The sequence below is a fragment of the Carassius gibelio genome, chromosome B13, assembly GCF_023724105.1.
Source record: "Carassius gibelio isolate Cgi1373 ecotype wild population from Czech Republic chromosome B13, carGib1.2-hapl.c, whole genome shotgun sequence".
In the NCBI taxonomy this organism is placed as follows: Eukaryota; Metazoa; Chordata; class Actinopteri; order Cypriniformes; family Cyprinidae; genus Carassius; species Carassius gibelio.
In genome coordinates, this window is record NC_068408.1 from 8,826,232 (window position 1) to 8,848,785 (window position 22,554).

Here is a 22,554-nt window from a genome sequence, read left to right on the forward strand (position 1 = left end):
TATATAAATGACTGTGTTTTAAGCCCATGATAGAGCCTTGTGGATTGATTGGTCAAATGCATACCTCTCTTCTCCCTCTTTAAAACACTGTTTTCTATTTGTTTTTCCTTTGGTATAAAGTTGTAGGCTATAATGTCACTAGCGACCTGAGATATGTAATAGTGTTAAGTTTATATTTTTTCTGCAGATACCCTTATTAATTAAATATCTGATGACTCAATAAGTGTCATTCACCTTTATTCCTCAAGGCGGCAATGTTTGATGTGATGACGTGATGTTTTACTGCCGCAAGAATAGAACAAAAGAATATCAGCAGCAAAAACTGAACTGGTTTGAATGGATAAGCTTCAGAGCAATTACTGTACGCAATTAAATATAAGTGTGGTGAATAAGCGAACAAAATATTCATTTTGAAGTCATTTGAAAACGACAGTTTTGAGACTATGGTTGAGACCGCGAATCTGAGCCAGATGCTGAATGTACTGGGGAGCTACATTGAGCACTTTTCCAGTATCCTAGCCTTAAGTTTCAAAAAGTAATGAAATATGCTTTATTTTATTTTTGCATAGTTGTTATTGAAATATCAGGAGAGTAAAGCAAGCAAGCAAACAAATAAATCAACCTTAATGAGCATGACCCTGAACTCAATTCAACCTCCACAAATATCAAACCAAAACTACGACCTTGGTGTTATAGGGTTAGATTTAGGATGGCGAGGATTGGGGTTTGATTAATAGGCTACCTCTTCAGTATAAAACACTGCGTCTATAATTATTGCCAATTAATATAAATAAAAAAATCAATGTATGTGCGAGAGAGAGAGAGAGAGAGAGAGAGAGATTGAATGAAGGAAATTATATTCATCGAAAGAGTGGGTGGGAGTGGGAGTGGGAGATAATAAGATTAAGATTTGTTAGCAAAATAACGTTAAAAAATCCTTACGAAACGAGCTATGAAAACAACCAAGTTTCACTTAGCCTACCCCAAGGAAAATAGCCCGGGGTTTAAGGATAGAGAGAGAGATACAGCAGGTAAAATAACTATTGAACATCAGCATTTTTCTCAATAAAAATATTTCTGAAGGTGCTGTTGACATGAAATTTTCACCAGATGTTGGTAACAATCCAATTAATACATGCAACGAAAGCAAAAAAATAAGTTCAGAAAATAAGTTTTGTGTATAAAAAAAAAAAAAAAAAAAAGTAGGATGACAGGGAAAAAGTATTGGACACAAGACGAAAGGGAGGTGCAAAAAGGCTTAGAAATCCAAGACACCAGCTGAAATCTATCAGTAATTAATAAGAAATCCTGCCCTTAGTCAGTGGAAATTGGTTCAGTCCCCAGCTGATGGCACATAAGAAGGTGTCTCATGACCAATGTGTCACACAAGAAAAATTTAATGATCGGTAAAAGCAAAGAGCTTTCTCAAGACCTTTGCAACAATATTGTTGCAAAATATGCTGATGGCATTGCTTACAGAAGGATTTCTATACTTCTGAATGTTCCAGTGAGCACTGTTGCGGCACATAATGCAGAAGGGGAAAAAACAAAATTTCACCATAAACCGGTCATGACCAGGTGCTCCTCACAAGATTTCTGACAGAGGAGAGAAAATAATTATCAGAAGAGTTGTCCAAGAGCCAAGGATCACTTGTGGAGGGCTTCAGGAATTAGAAACTAGAAACAATAATTAATGAACTCAGCTGCGTGGCCTGTATACATTCTCACCACACAACATTTAGACATGCCTAAGAAATACTGGGAGACTATAGTCTGGTCAGATGAGACAAAAATTTGACTCTTAGGATGCCGTAATACACACCATTTTTTGAGGTCCAAAAACACCAAAACATCATGGTGTAGCACTGGCAAAATTCATGCAACTGAAGAAAGGAAAGACATTCTTGATAAAAATCTGCTGTCATCTACCAGGATGATGAAGATGAAACAAGGGTGGACATTCCAGCAAGACAATGATCCCAAACGTATAGTCCAGTTGTTTTTGTATGAACTAGGCCTATTAAAAAATTAATTTATTGTTGTATTGTATTGTTATCTTTGTATGGATTATTGGATTGTTACTGATATCTGGTGAACATGCCATGTCAACGGCAGCACCTTTAATATATTTAGGCTACTGGGAAAAATGTTACGTTCAATACTTATTATAGGCACTGTAAAAATAAATAGGCTATATAAGAGAACCAGATCACATAACAATAAACATAACAATCTTTCCTACAAAACAAATGAATATTTTAAATTAAGAATTACACAAAATTACCAAAAAATCAGCACGTTAAAAGTTTTAGTTACAAGTTTGTTACAGGAGGGAGACATAATCCTCTAGACAAAGACTATAGAAATATACTAGAGCTGCACGATTAATCGTTAAAAGATCGCGATCTCGATTCAGACACCCTCTCGATCTCATTTCTAAAAGACAACTATTCCCCGAGTCTGTTAAACCTTTGACAAAGTCTTACCGGATCATTCAAATCCGTGCATTCAACTGCCGCTGACACAGAGAGAGCTCTTACCATGTTTGGTTAAGAAACATCTTCACAAACAGTCTTTTCAACTACACAGTATTATATCTGTCTTACAGTCATTTATATTATCACAGAAATACTGGGATAAAGTTTATAGTTTAAATATAAACATTGATGTCTATATGGCAGCGATCAAAATATAACAAATCCCCTTTTGAAAGTACTGAGCTTTAAATAACGTTTGTGTCGATTGCATTGTTTCACCAATAGGTGGCGACAAGTGTCTTAATTTATTTGTCAATGAATTAATTTTTCATTCAAGAGAATCGTTCAAAAACAGAAATGAAACAAGTGTAGTAGGTTTATGAGTGAGTCGTTGAATCAGTGATCTAAACAACTTTTTCATCATTCTAATATTAAAAAAACTGGGGTTTTAAATATATTATATATACACTACCAGTCAAAAGTTTTTGAACCATAAGATGTGTAATGTTTTTTTAAAGTCTCTTCTGCTCACCAAACTATATTTATCTGATCCAAAGTACAGCAAAAACAGTAAAGTTTTGAAATATTTTTTTTTACCATTTAAAATAACTGCTTTCACTTGAATGTATTTTAAAATGTAATTTATTTCTGTGGTGTGCAGCTGTATTTTCAGCATCATTACTCCAGTCTTCAGTGTCACATGATCTTCAGAAATCATTCTAATATGCTGTTTTGCCGTTCAAAAAAAACATTATTATTATTATTATTATTATTATTAGTATTATGTTGAAAACAGATGAGTAGATTTTCAGGTTTCTTTGATAGAAAGTTCAGAAGAACAATAATTGTGTGTAATAGAAATATTTTGTTATAAATGTCTTTGTCACACTTGATCAATTTAAAGAATCCTTGCAAAATAAAATAATTAATTTATATACTTGTGATAATGATAATGTTAATAGTAATAATAATAATAATAAAGAATCGTAGGAGAATCGTGATCTCTATATGAGATCAAAAAAATCGTGATTCTCAATTTATCCAGAATCATGCAGCCCTAAAATATACTATATAGAATTCCTTGAAATGGACTTTGTCATAGACTTATTAGGACTGTTTTTGTGGTCGAGGGTCACATATAATTCTCTCTTATCAGTGACAAGCGCAACTATGACGCTGGAGAGAGGCGGAGTTTAAGATAAATAGAATGGCGCTGTGGACTGACATCTCAAAGTTCGTCAGGTGTGATCGTGACAGGATCTCTGCTGCTGATCTCGAACTGCTTCCTCCGACAGACAACAGCGGACACCATCTCAAAGTTCATCTGCTGTGATTCAGGGGTTTCCAGAGGATTTTCCTGTTACCAACGGCCGTGGATCGTGATATGAACCTGAAAGTGTTGTGCCTGTCTCTCCTTCTTTTTAAAGCCTCATGTTTCAGTGAGTATTTCTCATAAATTATTCAAACTATAATAAAATCTTAAAATAACCTTTAAGGAGCCACTCAAAATATTTACAGTTATTATATTCATAAAGCTGAAATATATGAAAATATTCTGCCTATAAGACTCCATAAAATACAGCGAAACAACATTACTTAAAAATAAATAAATAAATAAACAGTTTTTTACAGTTTTGTTCAAATGCTTACATGTTCAAAACTTTGCTTATTTTTTTTATAACTCACACAAACACACAAATCCAATAATTTTACAAAAAATGCCTCACATCTCTTGCAGAACAAAACACTGGATTCAAAATATCACAAAAACATCTCAAACATTTGCAAATGCCTTTGCCATAATTTTAATTCCTGTTAAACATTTTTATTGTTACATAGAGAATTGTGTGTTGTGTTTTGCAGTAAGTGTTTTATGAAATTGAAAACTAATAATTGTAGATTTGTATGGTTTTGCAGATTTGGTGTGTGGTTCTGGTGTTTTGAGTGTCAGGTTTCAGAAACTGTGTGACGAGTAAAGATTTTGTGTTTAAGCAGTCGAAAAAAACGAAACAATACATGTATGCAGTGCATGTAATGTGAATTTTGTTCAGTACTGTAATGTTAAACACACACCATTTAAGACAAAATGCTGTAGCCTATTATGTCAAAACTGAACCTGAACAAAAATGCTTGTGTCTTTTGATTCATTTCTTTTTCATTGATTTTAAGACGTTTTCTCTCAACCATAACAGAAGCAAACGCTTCTGTTACTGCACAGATGGAATTTGTGCTCTTATTTTAACCCATCCATGTACACACACACCCAGATCAGTGGCCAGCCATATTGCTGCAGTGCCCAAGGAGCACTTGGGGTTGCTTTTACTGGATTGATCTATTAATTCATATCAGTTATTGTGCTGTTTTGTGAGATGTATGTGGCATAGGTGTTTTTCACTGCTTATGTACAAGGATATTAGGAACCTTTTTAAACAGCACCTCGGTTTAAGAAAATAGGAATTTATTACTACAAATTAAAGCACAACCTTTTGAACATGTCATATTCAAAAATGTGTGTGCTTAAAGATTTCAGGGAATTCAGGGATTTACAGAGGATTTTCCTCTTACCAACGGCCGTGGACCGTGATATGAACCTGAAAGTGTTCTGAGTGTCTCTCCTTTTTGAAGGCTCCTGTTTCAGTGAGTATTTCCAATGATTAAAATGACCTTCAATAAATCTAATAGAAAGCATCTCATTAAGTCTAGGTTACCCAATCACATTGACTTTGAAACTAATGATACCTATAGCTAAATACTTTTAGCCCGTATTTTACTATGTTTCACCTGTATGTTTAGCTGGAGTAATTTTAGAAACTTAAGTTACAAAGTTCATCTGGTGTGATCATAACAGGATCGCTTGTGTTGATCTGCGCGGATGACTCCAGCTCCTCACGGAGGGAGTTCACCTGTTTGCAGCCGCAGTGAATATGAACCCACTTAAGCTTCGAGTGACAGTTTTCTGCCTGTTTCTGCTTCTTTTTAAAGCACCCTGCTATAGTGAGTCATTTTGAGCAATTATTGAAATTATTATGGAATTTCAGTACTGTTCTTTATGAAAAGTGCACTGGAGTAATAAGGTTAAAGTCTTTAACTTTGGTTATGTATTATGATTAAACAAAAACAATAATGTAGAATGTATATGTTTAGGATTAATATATTTCTCTCCTTCACTTCCTAGCTGAGTTTGAGATTACTGTTCCCAGAGACACTGTCACTGGGTTTTACGGCGAGGCGCTGATCCTCAGCTGCTCCTTCCCTGTGGACAGCTCATGGGATCTGAAAAGCACCGTTATCACCTGGCAGCGTGGACTAGATGTTGTACACAGATTCTACTACAGTCAGGACCAGCTTGACCGTCAGAACAGACATTTTGTCAACCGCACCAGTCTTTTCATTCAGGAGATGGCAAGAGGAAACGCATCACTCAGACTGGACAAAGTCACTGTTCAGGACGCCGGTGTGTACACCTGCTCCGTCAGCACAAACACTGGCAGCCAGAAGAAGAGCTTTGGAGTGAAAATTGGAGGTAACAAAGCAACATGGGCTAAGTAATGTTATTAGAAATTCATGTAAATCAATGTTAAGGTCCTTGTGTAATTGCCCATGTGTTTAATGGCTTTTACTGTTGTGTTTTTTAGCATTCTACTCTGAACCTCGTCTGCAGTTCTCAGTGTTAACTGATGGAGTGAATCTTCTGGTGACTTCAGATGGAGGTTACCCTTCTCCTACACTGCAGTGGCTGATGGAGAACTCAGACATCACTAACCAGACACAAACACGCCTCATGCAGGACACACAGTCAGGACTTTATGTTGTGTCTAGTTGGATAAATCTCACGAATGTGTCAAATTCTTCTTTGACGTTCTTACTGCACAACACACCCCTGAGACAAGACATCAGGAGAGACATCCAGCTCTACTCCGGTAAGGACTTAAAAAAACAGAAGTCATTTTAATATGCTCTTGAATCATCAATAAAATGTGAGTGTTTAACTGATTTTTGCTTTATTTCAATTCAATTTGTTTGTACAGATAAGAGTAAGAGACAAGGAGAGTCAGCATACAGATGTCATGGTTGCTCCATATTTATCCCAGTTATTCTTCTGCTGCTGCTGATCGGGATGAGTGTATTGTTTGTGTTCATTACAGGAAAAAGAAGAGAACAGACAAAACAAATTGGCTTTACAGAAATTAAATCCAATTTCTTAATGGAAAAAGTTTAATACGATCATACTGCTTATGTTACAAAACCACTTCAACTAAGAGTTATCCTTTTTTATGAAACTTATGAATGACAAGAGAACAGACCAAACTAAACAGCTTTATGGAAATGGGATTCCATTCTGAAATGCAGCTGCTTAACGGAAAAAGTAAAATGGGACTTAGTGGGGTTTGAAGGAGACGTGGAATGTAGAAGATTACCGTTGGATGATATGTACACTTAATATAAAAATGTAATACATTTAATGTTGTTTTCATCAGACACACAAGCTTATCATCTGTAATACAGGACATACTGCCTGGTTTAAGTAGCACTTGACTTCTCCTTACTGTAGAAACCCTTCTCCATTAAATGTAAATATTTTTTTTTTTTTATAATTCCTGTGAAGTGTGATTGTGGTAAGCTGGCACATTATATTTGGGACAGAGTTGAAATAGTTAATAGTGCAAATAGTTAAAATATATTTTTTCCTATCATTGTAATAATTATTACAGATCAATAAGAACCCCTTTCCAGATGGATGTTACTTCGAAATCAAAATGGTATATTGGAATCAATTTGTAAGAGGTGTTGTTTGGAAAAACAATTCTAGCTTCTGTCCAATCACTTTCTCTTAACAAACAAGGTCAAAGAGATATCTGTTAAACTCCTTCAAAGAGTATAACCTGCTGAACTTTATTAAACTAAATAATAAAAATATATAGATGTAAGATTTAGCTTTTATAAGTGGAAGCCAGAGACATTTTTTAATTTAATTTGTGTGATGAGAAAACAAAGAAACAAAAAGCTATTAGAATTTGGCAAGCTTGTGCAGTCTTTCATGTGTTCCTGATATTGTATATACAGTATCTCTCCCTAGCAGGTACGTGCACACAGACATCACCCCTCCTCATCACTACATCTGACTGCTTTATTTATTTATTTACAACAAGCAAAAAACAGTAAACTTGTTATTACTTGCACTACTGTCTGTTCATCCAGAAAAAATGAGTAACCCATCTGCACACTGAAATAATTTCTATACACTTTATTGTCCTTTGCAATAGTGTAAATTATGTTCATATGTTCATAGTTCTGCCAATAGTGCACATACACTTTTACATAATCCATCTGTATAGTATGTTCCAGTGGCATAGCCACTGGTGTGCCAGAGTGTGCCAGTGCCACCCGCAGTGGAAATAGAATCCAAAAGGACAATTATAGTTAATTTGTCTTTAACTCATAAGAGCTATACCATGTAAATTAGGCGTTCTTTCGCTGCATGATTCCGTTTATTAAAATGCATTTAGAATGATCACAAAATTCAAGATGGGGGGCAAACATTTATATATATATATATATATATATATATATATATATATATATCATTTCATATAGTTAATCAGCATCACGTGAAGATTTTTTTCCACCAAAAAGAAGCATGATTACAAATGTGATGTTGATTTTATACAGAAGTTCAATAAACGAGTTTAATATTAAGACACTTACGTTTTAGACACAATATTGACTGTTTTTGCTCTATTTCGCCAAAATATATAATTACAGTTTCTGTCTTTGAGCAACATGACGCTGTTTTGTTCCTGAATGAATCAGCCAATGATTAATTCATTAATCAATTAATGAATTAATGAGCAGTGTTGGGCAAGTTTCTCTGAAAATGTAATTAAATTACTGATTACTCCTTTTAAAAGTAATCAAGTTACTGATCTGATTACTTTATTTTTTAAAGTAATTAGTTACATTAGTAGTTACATTACTTTTTTTCTGTGGCTACATCCATGAAATTTACATGAAATCTCAGCATAAACACTCCCGATAAATATTTGTTTAAAAGCATCAATATAAAAAAAAAAACAGGATGTGAACAAATCATAAGAGAAAATGCAGAAAAGACATTCATAAAATAAATTATAGACATATTAGTGCTCTTCCAGCTTGCAGCTTCCTAATGTGGGACAGTTGTGTTCCTAATGTGGGACACTGAAAAGTATTTGATAAAAGGCCAAAATCACCTTAATTCATGTGGAATAGTAAAATGCTTTTGGTTATGTATGGTTGAAGTATGGATAACTGAACATCATCAGACAAATAATACAAAACGATGCACTGATAAATGTATTATGAAGAAATTAAGCAAGCATTATCATTGGCCTATGTCGTTATGTAGATAAAAGAGTTAAATGCACAGTCAGAAAAATATAAAATCTTCCAACACCTAAACCTACCCCTCACACAAAACTTTCTGCTATTTTGAAAACATTTACCATTTTAAAACACTTTATTCTGTATGATTTATAAGCTTGTTTTCTTATGGGGGAAAAAAATGTCCTCACAAGGTCAAAATGTAGGCCTACTAGTATTAATATACTTGTGGGGACATCTAGGAAATTTGATAAAAATATAAAATATATAGTTCATATATACAAATATTATACTACATTTTGTTGGACAAACATTTTAAAACTGCATTAGACCAACAAGTAACAGGACTGTCTTGAATAAATTAATTTATACTAATTAATATCAAGTTTGTCCAAACTCTGTCACTGACCTTTGGGTTGCACAATCCCCAATAATTACTCTGCCCTCAGTGTGTGATTTTGATAACATGATACTACAGTGGGTTTTTTTTTTTATGATACTACAGTTTTTTATGTAAACAATCATGCCTTGTGACGTATTACGTAATGTTTCCGTGATGTCAGATAGGCGCGTCGAGAGCGTCCTTGCCATTCTCGTTGTTCGGGTTGCTATGGGTCTGTAATTTTGTCTTTAAGCAATTTAATAACCAGTATAACGACAACGCAAAAACAACGTTTTGTTATTTTTGTAGCATTGTTTGTTTACCTGATAATGCTAATCTCATGAAGTTCTGTCCTTCGTGAACTGTAGAAGTTTGTGTTAGGGTTTAATTTAGGATGGCGAGGATTGGGGTTTAATAAATATCACTTCTATGTAAAACACTCCGTCTATGATTTATGCCAATAAATCAATGTGTGTGTGTGTGTGTGTGAAAGAGGGAGAGAGAGAGAGAGAGAGAGAGAAAGAAAGAGATTGCATGAAGGAAAAGAGATGCATAGTGGGAGATAATAAGATGAAGATTGTTAGCAAAATAACATCATGAAACAGCTATAAAAAGCGTTATGAAACAAGCACTAAAAAGCGAGTTTCGCATATGCCTTTATCACGAGCTTTTTATGATAGCAACAGTAGCCAATAGCTTAGATCAATACAACACAATATTTGGGGCGTTGCTGTTACTGTGGCAGTCTGCCAACAAAAGCTTTAAACCGCACCAATCATGGCAATGATTCGACTACCCCACCCCGGAAACTATCCCGGGACTCACAGGTAGGCTACCCACTTCAGAACTGGGGTATTCGTCTTGCTGTTAAAAATATCATTCAAGAACAAAAACATGTAAGAACAAATACAAAGATTTCCAAACGATCAAAATGCACACACACGTAGCTTTTTGCCACTGTAGATACCACCACCTCAAGTCCTCTGGTCAGATTGCTGGAAACTACTAGCCTACATTTAAATGCACCACCTAACTTTTAGATTTACAAAAAGAAAAATTACCATCTCTTTAACCCATGCATGAATGAAAATAATAACATATCTGTGGATCATTACTCGCACCGCCCCGCGCACTTGATGGTGTTCAAGTTAAAGACTCACAAAGTTAAACATTCACTCAACGTGTCCGTATTATTCTTCAGCCCCACTGTGAATTAAGAGGCTCAAATGATCCTTTTTAACGTAGGCTACGTCTCATCTCCATTTATACCTGTGGAAACATACCATTTCATCCCCAAGAACTTAAATGGCATCACCACATTATATTTAAAAAACGCGTGCTCTTAAACATTAATTGATATTAATACTATAGTAATTAACATTATTAATACATATTATCCCGCTTTTGTTTAGTAGCCTACTTCTATGATAATGTAGGCCTATATAATTATATATAAGATCATTCTCTATTGTTTGTATTTATTTATTTTTGTATTAAACACTTGCTTAGGAAATACAAATGTGAAAAAACATGCGCCGCAGAAAAGAGCCAGGGGTTCAAGAATAGGCAAAAATACATAGCAAAAAGAAAAAAAAAATTAAAATAAAATTCACAAGAGGAGAGAGAGATTTAAAATAAATATATAAATTTGAAAAAAGCAGATCACGTAACAGTAAACAAAATACAAAATAGAAAAATAATCTCGCATTATTAAATAAATAATTGAGAATTATACATCATCTGAAATCTTAATATAGGATTATGGTTTGATGGATGGTTTGTAAGAATAAGACAACATCTGGCCGAGATACAATTATTACAAGTCCAAAAAATATCTTCATAGTAGGCTAGCGCTGGTCTTTACATAGCCTAATATCCTAATGATTTCTGGCATAAAAGAAAAATGGATCATTTTGACACAAACAATCTATTTTTGGATATTACTACAAATCTGATATTACTACAAAGAGATGAAACGAGAGTTCAGTTCCATATAATTCTCTCTTATCAGTGACAAGCGAAACTATGACGCTGGAGAGAGGCGGAGTTTAAGATAAATAGAATGGCGCTGTGGACTGACATCTCAAAGTTCGTCAGGTGTGATCGTGACAGGATCTCTGCTGCTGATCTCGAACTGCTTCCTCCGACAGACAACAGCGGACACCATCTCAAAGTTCATCTGCTGTGATTCAGGGGTTTCCAGAGGATTTTCCTGTTACCAACGGCCGTGGATCGTGATATGAACCTGAAAGTGTTGTGCCTGTCTCTCCTTCTTTTTAAAGCCTCATGTTTCAGTGAGTATTTCTCATAAATTATTCAAACTATCATAAAATCTTAAAATAATCTTTAAGGAGGCGCTCAAAAAAGTCCAGATTATTCAGACGATATTTACAGAGTCGTTATATTCATAGAGGTAGCCTAAAACTGAACGATTGCAATATTATACAATAGAATTATATTATTATTACTTATTCTAAGACTCCAAAACAGGGCTAAACAAACATTAGGCTTCTCAAAATAACATAAATAAGTAGTCAATAGGCTCTGCATGCCACAGCTTAAGGATAACTTTAACATATTTATTATTTTTTAAAAAGATATCCATGCTTACACGTAGTCTATGCAGTGCACGTGTTTTGAATTTTATTCAGTAGAGAATGTTGTAACGTTAAGGACATCAAATATGTAATATGTTAACACTGAAACTGAAAAAAATAGATTCTAGGTCTTTTAAATTATGATTGTTACATAGGCACTTTCTCTAAACATTAACAGAAGCAAACCCTTCTGTTACAGCACAGATGCTGTGTTCTGCATTTATAGGGTAGCATAATGACAATGTGTTATGTTCATAGCAGTTTACGAGTACCCTAAGATACATAGGATACAAGGTACATATTTGTACTTTATTAATCTCAAATGGTTATTTAATACCTTAAAGGTACTTATTATTACTATAAAAATAAATGTGTTTAGTTTTAGCACAATTTAAAAGGTTACCACCCTAGTGACATTTTTTTTCTGTCCTAAGAGTAAACAGAAAAAAGTTTTAAAAAACTGAATTAAAATGTAGAAAAAGCAGCCGTAATATGATCACAAACTTATTTTGAGTTTCAGTAGAACTTAAAATTCTTCAACTTACTGAAATGCTTAGAACTAACTGATCTTTTACTCTATTTATCAATCAGTCAAGCAAAATTGAGACTATTCAGCATTCCTATCAACTTACTAAAAATAACGATTATCCATTCCTTGTTTTGCCTGATTTGTGGTGTAGGTGGCATAGGGGTTTTTCATAAATGTGGTTTTATTAACAAAGTTCGGGAGAAGCACGATCAGATAATCATCCAATTTGGTACAGGTGCATCTCGTTTAGCTAATCATCTTATAGCACGCACGCGTATATATATCCAGTCTTCCTACCTCCTGTCCCACTACAGTTTTTCGGCAACCCTCCTCCACCCCAACTCCTCACTTCTAATCTATTTATCCCAAATTGGGATAGGGGGAGTTATTTGGGTTCGGGCTATGCTCCGGGCCCGGACCCCTCCCCCAGGACAGCACGCCAAAATATGCCTACTATTTGCCTTCAGATTAGATGTAAGGGTGAACTCGTGAACTCATGTATAATGTCATAAGGAAACAGTTTTTTTTTTTTTGAGTTTCAGTGTGGTTCAATCCCCACATTTCATTTATCCTTCACTCTTAAAAATAAAGCTGCTTCTTTCATTATGCCAAAGAAGAACTTTTTGTCTATTGCATAAGGAACCTTTAATATCTGAAGAACCTTTCGGTTTCACAAAAGGTTCTTTGTGGCGACAGAAGGTTCTTCAGATTATAAAAAGGTAAATAAGATAGTTACTTAGTTTAAAAAAAAAATGCATTACAGCCTCAACAGCTAGATCATTACATTGTTCCTCATAAAGGTTTATAAATACAACAAAAATTTTAAATGATATAAACATACTGAAATACTCGTCTCATCAACCAAGTAACGAGTGATTATGGTAATCAAATGTTCTTGTTTCTCTCTCCTTCTCTTTCTAGCTGAGTTTGAGATTACTGTTCCCAGAGACACTGTCACTGGGTTTTACGGCGAGGCGCTGATCCTCAGCTGCTCCTTCCCTGTGGACAGCTCATGGGATCTGAAAAGCACCGTTATCACCTGGCAGCGTGGACTGGATGTTGTTCACAGCTTCTACTACAGTCAGGACCAGCTCGACCGTCAGAACCGGCATTTTGTCAACCGCACCAGTCTTTTCATTCAGGAGATGACAAGAGGAAACGCATCACTCAGACTGGACAAAGTCACTGTTCAGGACGCCGGTGTGTACACCTGCTCCGTCAGCACAAACACTGGCAGCCAGAAGAAGAGCTTTGGAGTGAAAATTGGAGGTAACAAAGCAACATGGGCTAAGTAATGTTATTAGAAATTCATGTAAATCAATTTTAAGGTCCTTGTGTAATTGCCCATGTGTTTAATGGATTTTACTGTTGTGTTTTTTAGCATTCTACTCTGAACCTCGTCTGCAGTTCTCAGTGTTAACTGATGGAGTGAATCTTCTGGTGACTTCAGATGGAGGTTACCCTTCTCCTACACTGCAGTGGCTGATGGAGAACTCAGACATCACTAACCAGACACAAACACGCCTCATGCAGGACACACAGTCAGGACTTTATGTTGTGTCTAGTTGGATAAATCTCACGAATGTGTCAAATTCTTCTTTGACGTTCTTACTGCACAACAAACCCCTGAGACAAGACATCAGGAGAGACATCCAGCTCTACTCCGGTAAGGACTTAAAAAACAGAAGTCATTTTAATATGCTCTTGAATAAGTGTTTAACTGATTTTTGCTTTATTTCAATTCAATTTGTTTGTACAGATAAGAATAACAGTCAAGGACAGTCCACATACAGATGTCATGGGTGCTTCCTATTTATCCCAGTTATTCTTCTCCTGCTGCTGATCGGGATGAGTGTATTGTTTGTGTTCATTACAGGAAAAAGAAGAGAACAGACAAAACAAAATGGCTTTACAGAAATTAAATCCAATTTCTTAATGGAAAAAGTTTAATAAGCCCATAATGCTTATGTTACAATTAGATAGATTTTTATATTGTTTACAATTAAATACACAGGATTTAGGACAACTTTGATGGAAGGTTTTGATCCACTTCAAATGTTGTTGACTAATGCATTTATATATTTATTTGATGTTATTTACTAACCTTGGCAGCTTTTAACAAATAGTACAAATTTTATTAGTTACATGCACCGATCCTTTACATTACTGTACGTAACATTTCAAACAATCATTCTAGTGCCATATAAAACAGAATTGTATTGTCTCTCCCATCTGAACTAACCAGAGGCCAGTTGCATATATAAAGCCATGTTATGACTGTCTTAAAATGTATGTTGACAAACTACCAGTTAGCCAAAGGGTAACCAGTCTTGCATTTCAATGCAGATTAGAGCAGTATACATTTTAGAAACTGATTTTAAAAAGTTATGACCAGTATAAGAAAAGAAAATGGCATTATTCACTTTTTAAGACAAGTCTAAACAATTTATGCACATGGCCCCTGGACTTTTTTTTGGTGCTAGTCTTCAGAGGCCCAGAATTTTGTCACTCACAACATTATGTGCAGCATTATTTTCTGCTGTGCAATATTCAATATTGAGATCATTTATTTTACCTGATGGCAGGGGGAGGTTGCAGTCAATTAAAAACGTTTTAACTATTTTAATGTTTTAACTATTTATTGTCAAAAATGGAATTTACAAAATCAACATTTTTTGACGGTTTTATTTTTTTGTGTGTGAAACCTTTTTGTACTGTGCTGTATAGATATTTCAATTTGTATGGACTGTGTAAAACCACTAATGATATTTGTGATTTTAATATTCCACATGTTCTATTCAGAACGGTCATACTTGCATCTGTGATAGGTGGATCTTATTACATTAAGAAAACACTGTATCAAAAAAAAATAAAGTCCATACATGCAAAGAATCTCAGCGGTGTTGTTTCACATAACATGACTATACATGTACATCTAGTTTTTTTCCCTTTTAAAAAAAAAAATCATGTTAGTTAGTGCAAACAGAAAGCAAATAATCAGGTGGAATTGTTGCAGAAATAATGGCAGTAGACACAGTTTATTCAAATTCACAACCATAACAGTTCTGTGGAGATGATCACACACATAAAAAAGGCCGGTGTGAGTGAGGAACACAAAATGTCTTTAGATCTAAAACTGACGTGATGGAAATAGTCCATGCATTGAGTAAACAAAAGTTAATCTGATTTTCCCCAAAGGTCTTGAAATTTAATTGTAAAGAGAGCAAGACCAAACGTGCGCCTGAAAACCCATAATGACATTAGATATGAACGCTTCTTCTAGAGATTACAATTAACAGGAGGTTCAAGACTTAAATAAGGCTTGGTTTAAACATAGAATAAAAAGGCATTACCATGGAAATCATGTAAGAAAAGTAATTTAATATCTCTCAATACATGGATTATAAACCAAGAAAACTGCCTGCAAACCCAGTTTGAATTTCTAAGCATTGCATGACTCTGGTTTCTTTGTAAAGACTTAAATTCCATCTGAAAAATAATCATCATCTGAGTCATGGGCAAGGTCTAGTTTTCTTACAACACCTTTCTCTATCAGCTCATCGGATCCGAGTGGAATATCTGGTTTCTCCTCAAATGGTGAAATTAGCAGGAATCCCAAACCTTCCTTATTATTTTCAGAAGAATTCTTTTCCTCTGAGATGAATGGTGGCAGAAACACATTTAGTTGCCCAGTGCCACTGTCTCCCATTGTTGATTCATCCATATTAGGATGTTCCTCCATGGTCTCATTGATCATAAGTGAAGTCTTTGTGGAACCTTTGTCCTCCTGAATAACTTGTTCCACTCTCTGACCTTTCTTCTGGGAGTAATTTGAACCCATTGTCAGGTTCTGCATTTTCCTGTCTCCATACAAATCCAAGGATGCAATGCCAAGCTTCTTCATAGGATCTAAATTTGGCCTTTCAGATCCTACAATACTCTTACTGATTGCTAGAATAATCTCCACATCCCCATGTTTCTCCTCTTCTATCTCTTTCCTTTCCTCCTCTATGAACTCAACTGTGCTGGTGTTAGATGCGTGCGGTATCTTATCATGGACCTCCTCAGAAGATATCAGGGAAACAGAGGCAACAAAGTCCTTGTGGGTGTATGAGGTCTGGGACTCTTTGGCCAGTTTAGCTTCAAATAAGATAACATCATCACTTCTATGAGCAATGGGAATTGATTCCAGAGTTGAGGAAGGCAAAGTTGAGAAAGGAGACGTTAAAGGGTCAGAGAAGAGCACTTGATCACTGCTTACAAACCCTGATGCACAGAAAAAAAAGAGCAAATGTCAAGACCTTTATTTTCTTTGTGCGAGCTGTTGTTTCCTGTGAACTCATTTCCCCATTTTAACCTAAAACCTAAAATTTTACTAAATACCAATCTATTTATATCTACAACCTTGCACTCATAAATATACAGGAAATAATTTGCGACCAAAATAACACAGTAAAACGAAGGAAAAAGAAAACAATCACCCCATGACATATATATTACGATTTCACTGTCTGTGCACTGACAAAATCTACTTATTGTCAACTGTTGTAACCTGCTAAAATGTGTTTTCAGTAATTAATATAAAGCTGAATTAAAACAAATTAGTCAAAAAAAGTGTAAAGATAGAATAGAAATAAACACTAATAAAAAGACAAATGCACATAAAATTACTAAACTAATAAACTGAAAATATAAAAATAACTAAAGCATTAAAAGTAATTTAATAAGTATTATATAATAAATAAAAATAATACTTTGTACTAAATATGTTCTTCAGCATTCCTTCTGTGGACATCATGTGCAGGTTTTTTGTCTTTCCTTTAATTTGACCTTTTCTTTTTTAGCTGATTCACCAAACTATCATGAATATACACACTTGTTTTTGGTGCAGTCATCTGATAAGGACTTTTTTGACCAGCATAGCAAGAAATAAAGTGATGATCCCATATTAAAAATATGTGACTACTACAACTGGCTTTGTGTTTGATGATTTACTTGCCTTCGTGCGTTATCCGTTTGGTTTTGGTCTGGTTGCAGACTGAATCACAGCAGTCACAAACAGAATCTGGACCAAACACGGAGATCCATCTGACAAATGAATTGTTTTGGTTGAACAATTGTGGTACAAGAGTGTTTTTATGATAGAAAAGAGTTATTCATGACCTTTACATCACAGAGACAGATGTTTAGTCTTGTTAACCTTTTATGGGTGTGGCTGTAAAAACAAGACTTCTGCATATGACTAGGTCCACCACCAGAAACAGAGAGCTCACAATGGAGTGCGATCTACAATAAACCACAAAACAGAACTTAGTGAATCACACTAAGAATTAATGCAACACAATGCACAGCACAGTTTTGCCTTTTCAACAGTGAGAAAAGAATCAAATGTACAAACACACCTGGGCATCTGGGGCTTCAATGAACTGAAAAGCACCAAAAGAAAACTGAACAACATTGTCTGCCCTGGAGAACCTGAATCTTGAAGCACCTGGATTTATCCGGCTTTCTCGTAAACACCTGAATGTGTGCGAGACAGTGTTTGTCTGAGAAATGTTCCACAAAGTCAGTGTTTTGCTCCACTCACCCATAATTGTCTATGATACTGTGTTTGGTTGCTTGACTCAAAGTGTTGACTGTAGCTGCATAACAGCTGTTGATAAAAAGCTTGACCCCTTGGTAATGATGTCGTGTGGAGACCTGCACATTCACCTGCTGACCCAGAAGGTACACAGCAGACCTGACTGGAGAGGACCAGGAACCTACAGTGTAGATACATAACACCATTAGTATCATTTTACAGTGTCAGATTTACAGATTAAATCAGGGTTAGGTCAAAAACGTACTTCAGAGTGAGGGAAAGTAAAAACCAAAATGCTTCTGGGCAAGTTACAACATGCATTGTGTTAGCACAGACTTTGTAATGCAACTCCTCAATCTCCCCTGTTGCATGCTTACAGTGCATTATACAAGATATTTCCTGCTATATATAATCTCCTCTGCTACGTGCTTACAAGCACTGCATAAGGGATTCCCTGAGATAAATCAGAGTTGATCTATGAAGTGCATGCATGTTGTTGCAACTGTTTGCCTTTTAAACCTAACAAAACTGACAACACAATTAAAATGTTGCCTTTGTTTAGTAAAGTTCATATTCACAAACAAACTATTCTAGCGTTGTTTTAAAACTTTTTATATAATTATACAATGATACAACTGGCAAGAAGTCTCTGTAGAAATCTGTTGTGTTGAAGGTATGCGATGTTTATCTGTCAAGTACAGACAGTGGAAAATGTGTGATACAAGACTGTTATTGCATAATGATAATGTATTCCTTTATATAATCTAGTGTATTTCTTCAGAAAAATACAGCTTGCCGTGTGACCCGTGGTCTTACTGTCCATCAGCTGAATCCAAAAGTCACCAGATCTGCTCCTGATAAGTTTGTGCAACAGGGTCCTAGATGTGGGTCTCACCACCAGACTGTGCACATGATGCTCCCTAAATAATAAACAAAACAGTGCTGTCATGTCATGTGACCTAACCAATGTCAGACAATGCTGAACATCAAATGTATGTTTATTCAAATAATTTGTTTTATTGAATTTGTGCATTTTAATGTGTTTAATAGACATTTACATTTAACATTTACATTGTGAAAAATTGCAATTTAAAATAAATGTTTTCTATTATAATATACTTTACAATATAATTAATTCCTGTTAAGCAAAGCTGAATTTTCAGCATCATTGCTCCAGTCTTCAGTGTCACAAGATTTTTCAGAAATCATTCAAATAATGCGGATTTATAATCAATGTAATCAAAATTTATAATCAAAATATACTATTCATAAGTTTGGGGTCAGAAATTTTTTTCTTTCTTCTTTTTAAAGAAACTTAAAAACTTTTTTAGAGAAAAATAATGAAAGTTAATGAAAATTTATTTAGCAAGGATGTGTTAATGGATAAAATGTATAGCAAAGACTTATGGTTAGAAAATATTTTTAATAATTACCGTTCTTTTTAACTTTTTATAAATTAAAGATTCAAAGAAAAAAGTAACAGTTTCCAAAAGAAAAATATTAAGCAGGGCAACAGTTTCAACACTGATAATGAATCAGCATATTAGAATGATTTCTGAAGGATCATGTGACACTGGAGAGAAGACTGGAGTAGGCTAATGATGCTGAAATTCAGCTTTGCTTCAATAGAATAAATTATATTGTAAAGTATAGGTATTGAAATCAGAAACCAAAATTAGAAATTGCAATAATATTTTACAATATCACTGTTTTTTTCTGTACCTTCTTAATTTTTAAATAAATACATCCTAGGTGAGCAAGAGACTCCATTAAAATCAAGGTCAATAATTTTTTAGGTTTACAATACAGGCCTAACATTACATCATATAATATAAAAATAAACTATTTAAACTGATAGTATAGAAAACAAACTGAAGCAAAACTAAAGCTGAGATCTGTACGATATATATATATATATAAAAAAATCTTTGACTGGTAGTGTATATATAATATATTTAATACCCCTACGTTTTAATATTAAAATAATGAAAGAGTTGTTTAAATCACTGATTCAACTACTCACTCATAAACCTACTACACTTGTTCCATTACTGGATGAATCAGCGTTTTTGAATGATTCTCTTAAATGAAAAATTAATTCATTGACAAATACATTTTTAAGACACTTTTCGCAACTTAGTGGCAAAACAGTGTAATCGACACGAACGTTATTTGAAGCGCAGTACTTTCAACAGGCATTTGTTATATTTTGATCGCTGCCATCAGTGTTTATATCTGAACTATAAACTTTATCCCAGTATTTCTGTGATTAATATAAATGACTGTAGGACAGAAATAATAGGCTACTGTGTATTTGAAAAGACAGTTTGTGAAGATGTTTCATAACCAAACATAGATTTTAAATAGAATTCAATCAAATGGCTTTCCCAACTCATTTTTTTAAGTTTTTCCCAATTTATTTTTTCTGCGCGCAGATTAGAGGGAACATTGGTTGTAGAGTAAGCTATCGTCAATTAATTTTTACCACATACTTTGTTTTTATCGAAACTAAAAACACATTAGAAAATCTCAAGGAAACCCGTTAAATGGGAGTTATTAATGAATACAAATATTCATGTAACACGAACATTATTCGTATTGTGTGCAGCCTCTCTGACTCTTATTGAGAACCGGATGGATTACCTTTTATAGCGACACTCCAAACCCACGTGGACTCTGTGATAGAAACGTGTGTCTCGGTATGATCGCGGCACGTAATGCAGGACATATTTGTAAGCAACGTAATCAGGAAACACCTTTCAGTTGGAAATGGGTCGTGTCATTATTTGGCAATGATAAATGACAAACTACATTCTTTTGAAATTACGCTCACCTGTTGTTCTCCCTGACAGTCGGTAAGTGCATACGTGAACAGCAGATCGTTATACGGCTGAAGCACCCCGTTACTTTTGCAGGTTTCTCCGAGCGTCAGCTCCTCTGCGATGGCTGAGAAACCGTAGAAATTCTTTTTTACCCTTAAAACGAATCCAGAGCGTGAACAAATCACCGATACTTCAGGGAGCCGGCTGTATGTGTGCAGGTGATCCTCTCCAGGTGTTCGGCCACGGATCCGCAGGACAGGCACCGGCCTCCGGCGCGTGACGTCTGGCGTGTTTGTGAACGGATCGCGCACTATAATTTTCCCAGAGTCTTTCTCGCGAGCTGTTCTTTGGTGATTGGCTTTTTTATCTAATGAAGATGAACCTGAGACACAATTTAACAGTGTTGGGCTGGAGAAAATGCCAAGAATCAAACATAGAACTACGCGAGTTATGCTTTTCACTTTCATATCAATAATCTACTAGTAAGTTTTTTATTATGTCTTATCGTTTTTACTACAGGTGGAAACTACACAATCAAAAAGGCCTTTTGAGAAAGGTTCGGTCGGGGTTAGGGGTGATTGGTGTCCAGAGTGCAGCCTGGAGGACGGGGCGGGGTGATAGGTGTCGCCCCGCCCACCTCCAATCCCATTGGTTTATAAATCAGCTAATCTTATTGGTGCGTAGACGCTTAATTGAAGCAAGAGAAGGCGCGTTCTTTTGTGTACGATTTTGTAATTGATTTGGCCATATTACAGAAATATTATGTGCTAACTCTAGGATCTAATGGTATTATTTGTTTAGTAACCATGGTAATTTTAGTTAGATGAAGGTATTGTTTACAAATAAAGGCTTGGTGTACTTCAGGCTGAATAGAACTGGTTTACAGTAGTGTGTCATTCATATTTCCCTGAGGGCATCAGAACAAAGTCGGGATTTTTTTAATCAAATGATGATAATTTACTGTATTTTAGTAATAGATGAACACAGACGTAAGCAGCAATTTTAAGTTTTCAATGCGTCTCAAACATTATTTTGTATAAAGTGCTAATAAAATGTTTTCATGACATAGGCTACACATGCACACATAGCAAATGTCTTCTGGCCCAGATCCGGGCCACACAATGTCTTTTCCCTAGGCCCAAGTACCTCAAAGAATGGTGCCCCGGAAATGGCCCAGAACTGGATTAAAGACTCGGGCCACACATATGCCATAACCGGCCCGAATCTCAGCCAGTTAATCAGCCTTAGCTGGCCCTGATCTGGGCAAAAACAGGTTTTATTATTGGTGCCAATTCTCATTCAAAACACGCATCACCGGAAACACGGCATGTCGCAATCTCTGACGAAACCGATGAGAGCCTATGAACGTTTGATATCGCTGCTGTAAAACTTGTTGTAAAACTTCTTAACATCATATTTTTAAATAGTTACTATAGCTACAGAGGAAGGAGATACATATCGCCAATGAATACGGTTTGAATTTGGGGTCTGTTCCTCACATCAAGCATCAAATGGATACAGGATTTAAATATAAATAAAATACTTTCATGATCATTTTATTTAATGCATGTGCATGACAGCATACTAATAAAAATGGTGTGCCCCCACAGTAAACCAAATAAATATTACATGATAACGGTTAAATACTCACTCTCTCTTTCTTTTCATGTAAGGATTCTAAGATTATTTGTACCAAAAATAATAATATAAAATGTAATAAAATTATAATTAAGTGCAGTTTAATGCACTTGACTGATTTGCTTTATTTTTTAATGATAATGTTTCATTCTGTTTTGACTTGCCATT

General features: G+C 35.1%; 2 protein-coding genes across 7 annotated transcripts; one reads left to right on the forward strand and one right to left on the reverse strand.

Annotated features, from left to right (window-relative positions):
* Window positions 1-3,697: 3,697 nt before the first annotated feature.
* On the forward strand, window positions 3,698-15,237 carry zgc:153911 (uncharacterized protein LOC768172 homolog). Of its 5 annotated transcripts, XM_052572743.1 has the most exons (6): window positions 3,750-3,916; window positions 5,001-5,114; window positions 5,326-5,471; window positions 5,653-6,000; window positions 6,113-6,397; window positions 6,506-7,063. In XM_052572743.1, exons 3-6 carry the CDS (start codon window positions 5,402-5,404, stop codon window positions 6,694-6,696), a joined length of 894 nt encoding a protein of 297 aa, XP_052428703.1. In that variant the 5' UTR covers window positions 3,750-3,916; window positions 5,001-5,114; window positions 5,326-5,401; the 3' UTR covers window positions 6,697-7,063. The 5 variants fall into 5 exon arrangements, with proteins under 5 accessions (XP_052428706.1, XP_052428705.1, XP_052428707.1 ...); XM_052572747.1 differs by lacking the exons at window positions 5,001-5,114; window positions 5,326-5,471; window positions 5,653-6,000; window positions 6,113-6,397; window positions 6,506-7,063 and adding exons at window positions 11,425-11,513; window positions 13,267-13,614; window positions 13,727-14,011; window positions 14,105-15,237 and having other exon boundaries at window positions 3,722-3,817; XM_052572746.1 differs by lacking the exons at window positions 5,001-5,114; window positions 5,326-5,471 and having other exon boundaries at window positions 3,698-3,916.
* Window positions 15,238-15,364: 127 nt separating this feature from the next.
* Window positions 15,365-21,356, reverse strand: si:ch211-67f13.7 (uncharacterized protein LOC565426 homolog). 2 transcript variants are annotated; one of them, XM_052572740.1, is made up of 8 exons: window positions 20,760-21,356; window positions 20,570-20,682; window positions 18,743-18,846; window positions 17,933-18,107; window positions 17,748-17,865; window positions 17,546-17,631; window positions 17,345-17,433; window positions 15,365-16,611 (listed from the first exon to the last, which is right to left on the reverse strand). In XM_052572740.1, the coding sequence occupies exons 1-8, from the start codon at window positions 21,213-21,215 to the stop codon at window positions 15,824-15,826; spliced, it is 1,929 nt and encodes a 642-aa protein (XP_052428700.1). In that variant the 5' UTR covers window positions 21,216-21,356; the 3' UTR covers window positions 15,365-15,823. The 2 variants fall into 2 exon arrangements, with proteins under 2 accessions (XP_052428700.1, XP_052428701.1); XM_052572741.1 differs by lacking the exon at window positions 20,570-20,682 and having other exon boundaries at window positions 20,760-20,898.
* Between the last annotated feature and the right edge of the window lie 1,198 nt (window positions 21,357-22,554).

Bases quoted from the DNA above. Each gene is read 5' to 3' on its own strand.
- zgc:153911 (XM_052572743.1), top strand. From the start codon at position 5,402: ATGAACCCACTTAAGCTTCGAGTGACAGTTTTCTGCCTGTTTCTGCTT. The intron at 5,472-5,652 runs GTGAGTCATTTT...TTCACTTCCTAG, and splicing joins TTTTAAAGCACCCTGCTATA to CTGAGTTTGAGATTACTGTT. The intron at 6,398-6,505 runs GTAAGGACTTAA...TTGTTTGTACAG, and splicing joins AGACATCCAGCTCTACTCCG to ATAAGAGTAAGAGACAAGGA.
- si:ch211-67f13.7 (XM_052572740.1), bottom strand. From the start codon at position 21,215: ATGAAAGTGAAAAGCATAACTCGCGTAGTTCTATGTTTGATTCTTGGC. The intron at 17,632-17,747 runs GTGTGTTTGTAC...GGTTTATTGTAG, and splicing joins TTGAAGCCCCAGATGCCCAG to ATCGCACTCCATTGTGAGCT. The intron at 16,612-17,344 runs GCAAGTAAATCA...TCTGTGCATCAG, and splicing joins CAAACGGATAACGCACGAAG to GGTTTGTAAGCAGTGATCAA.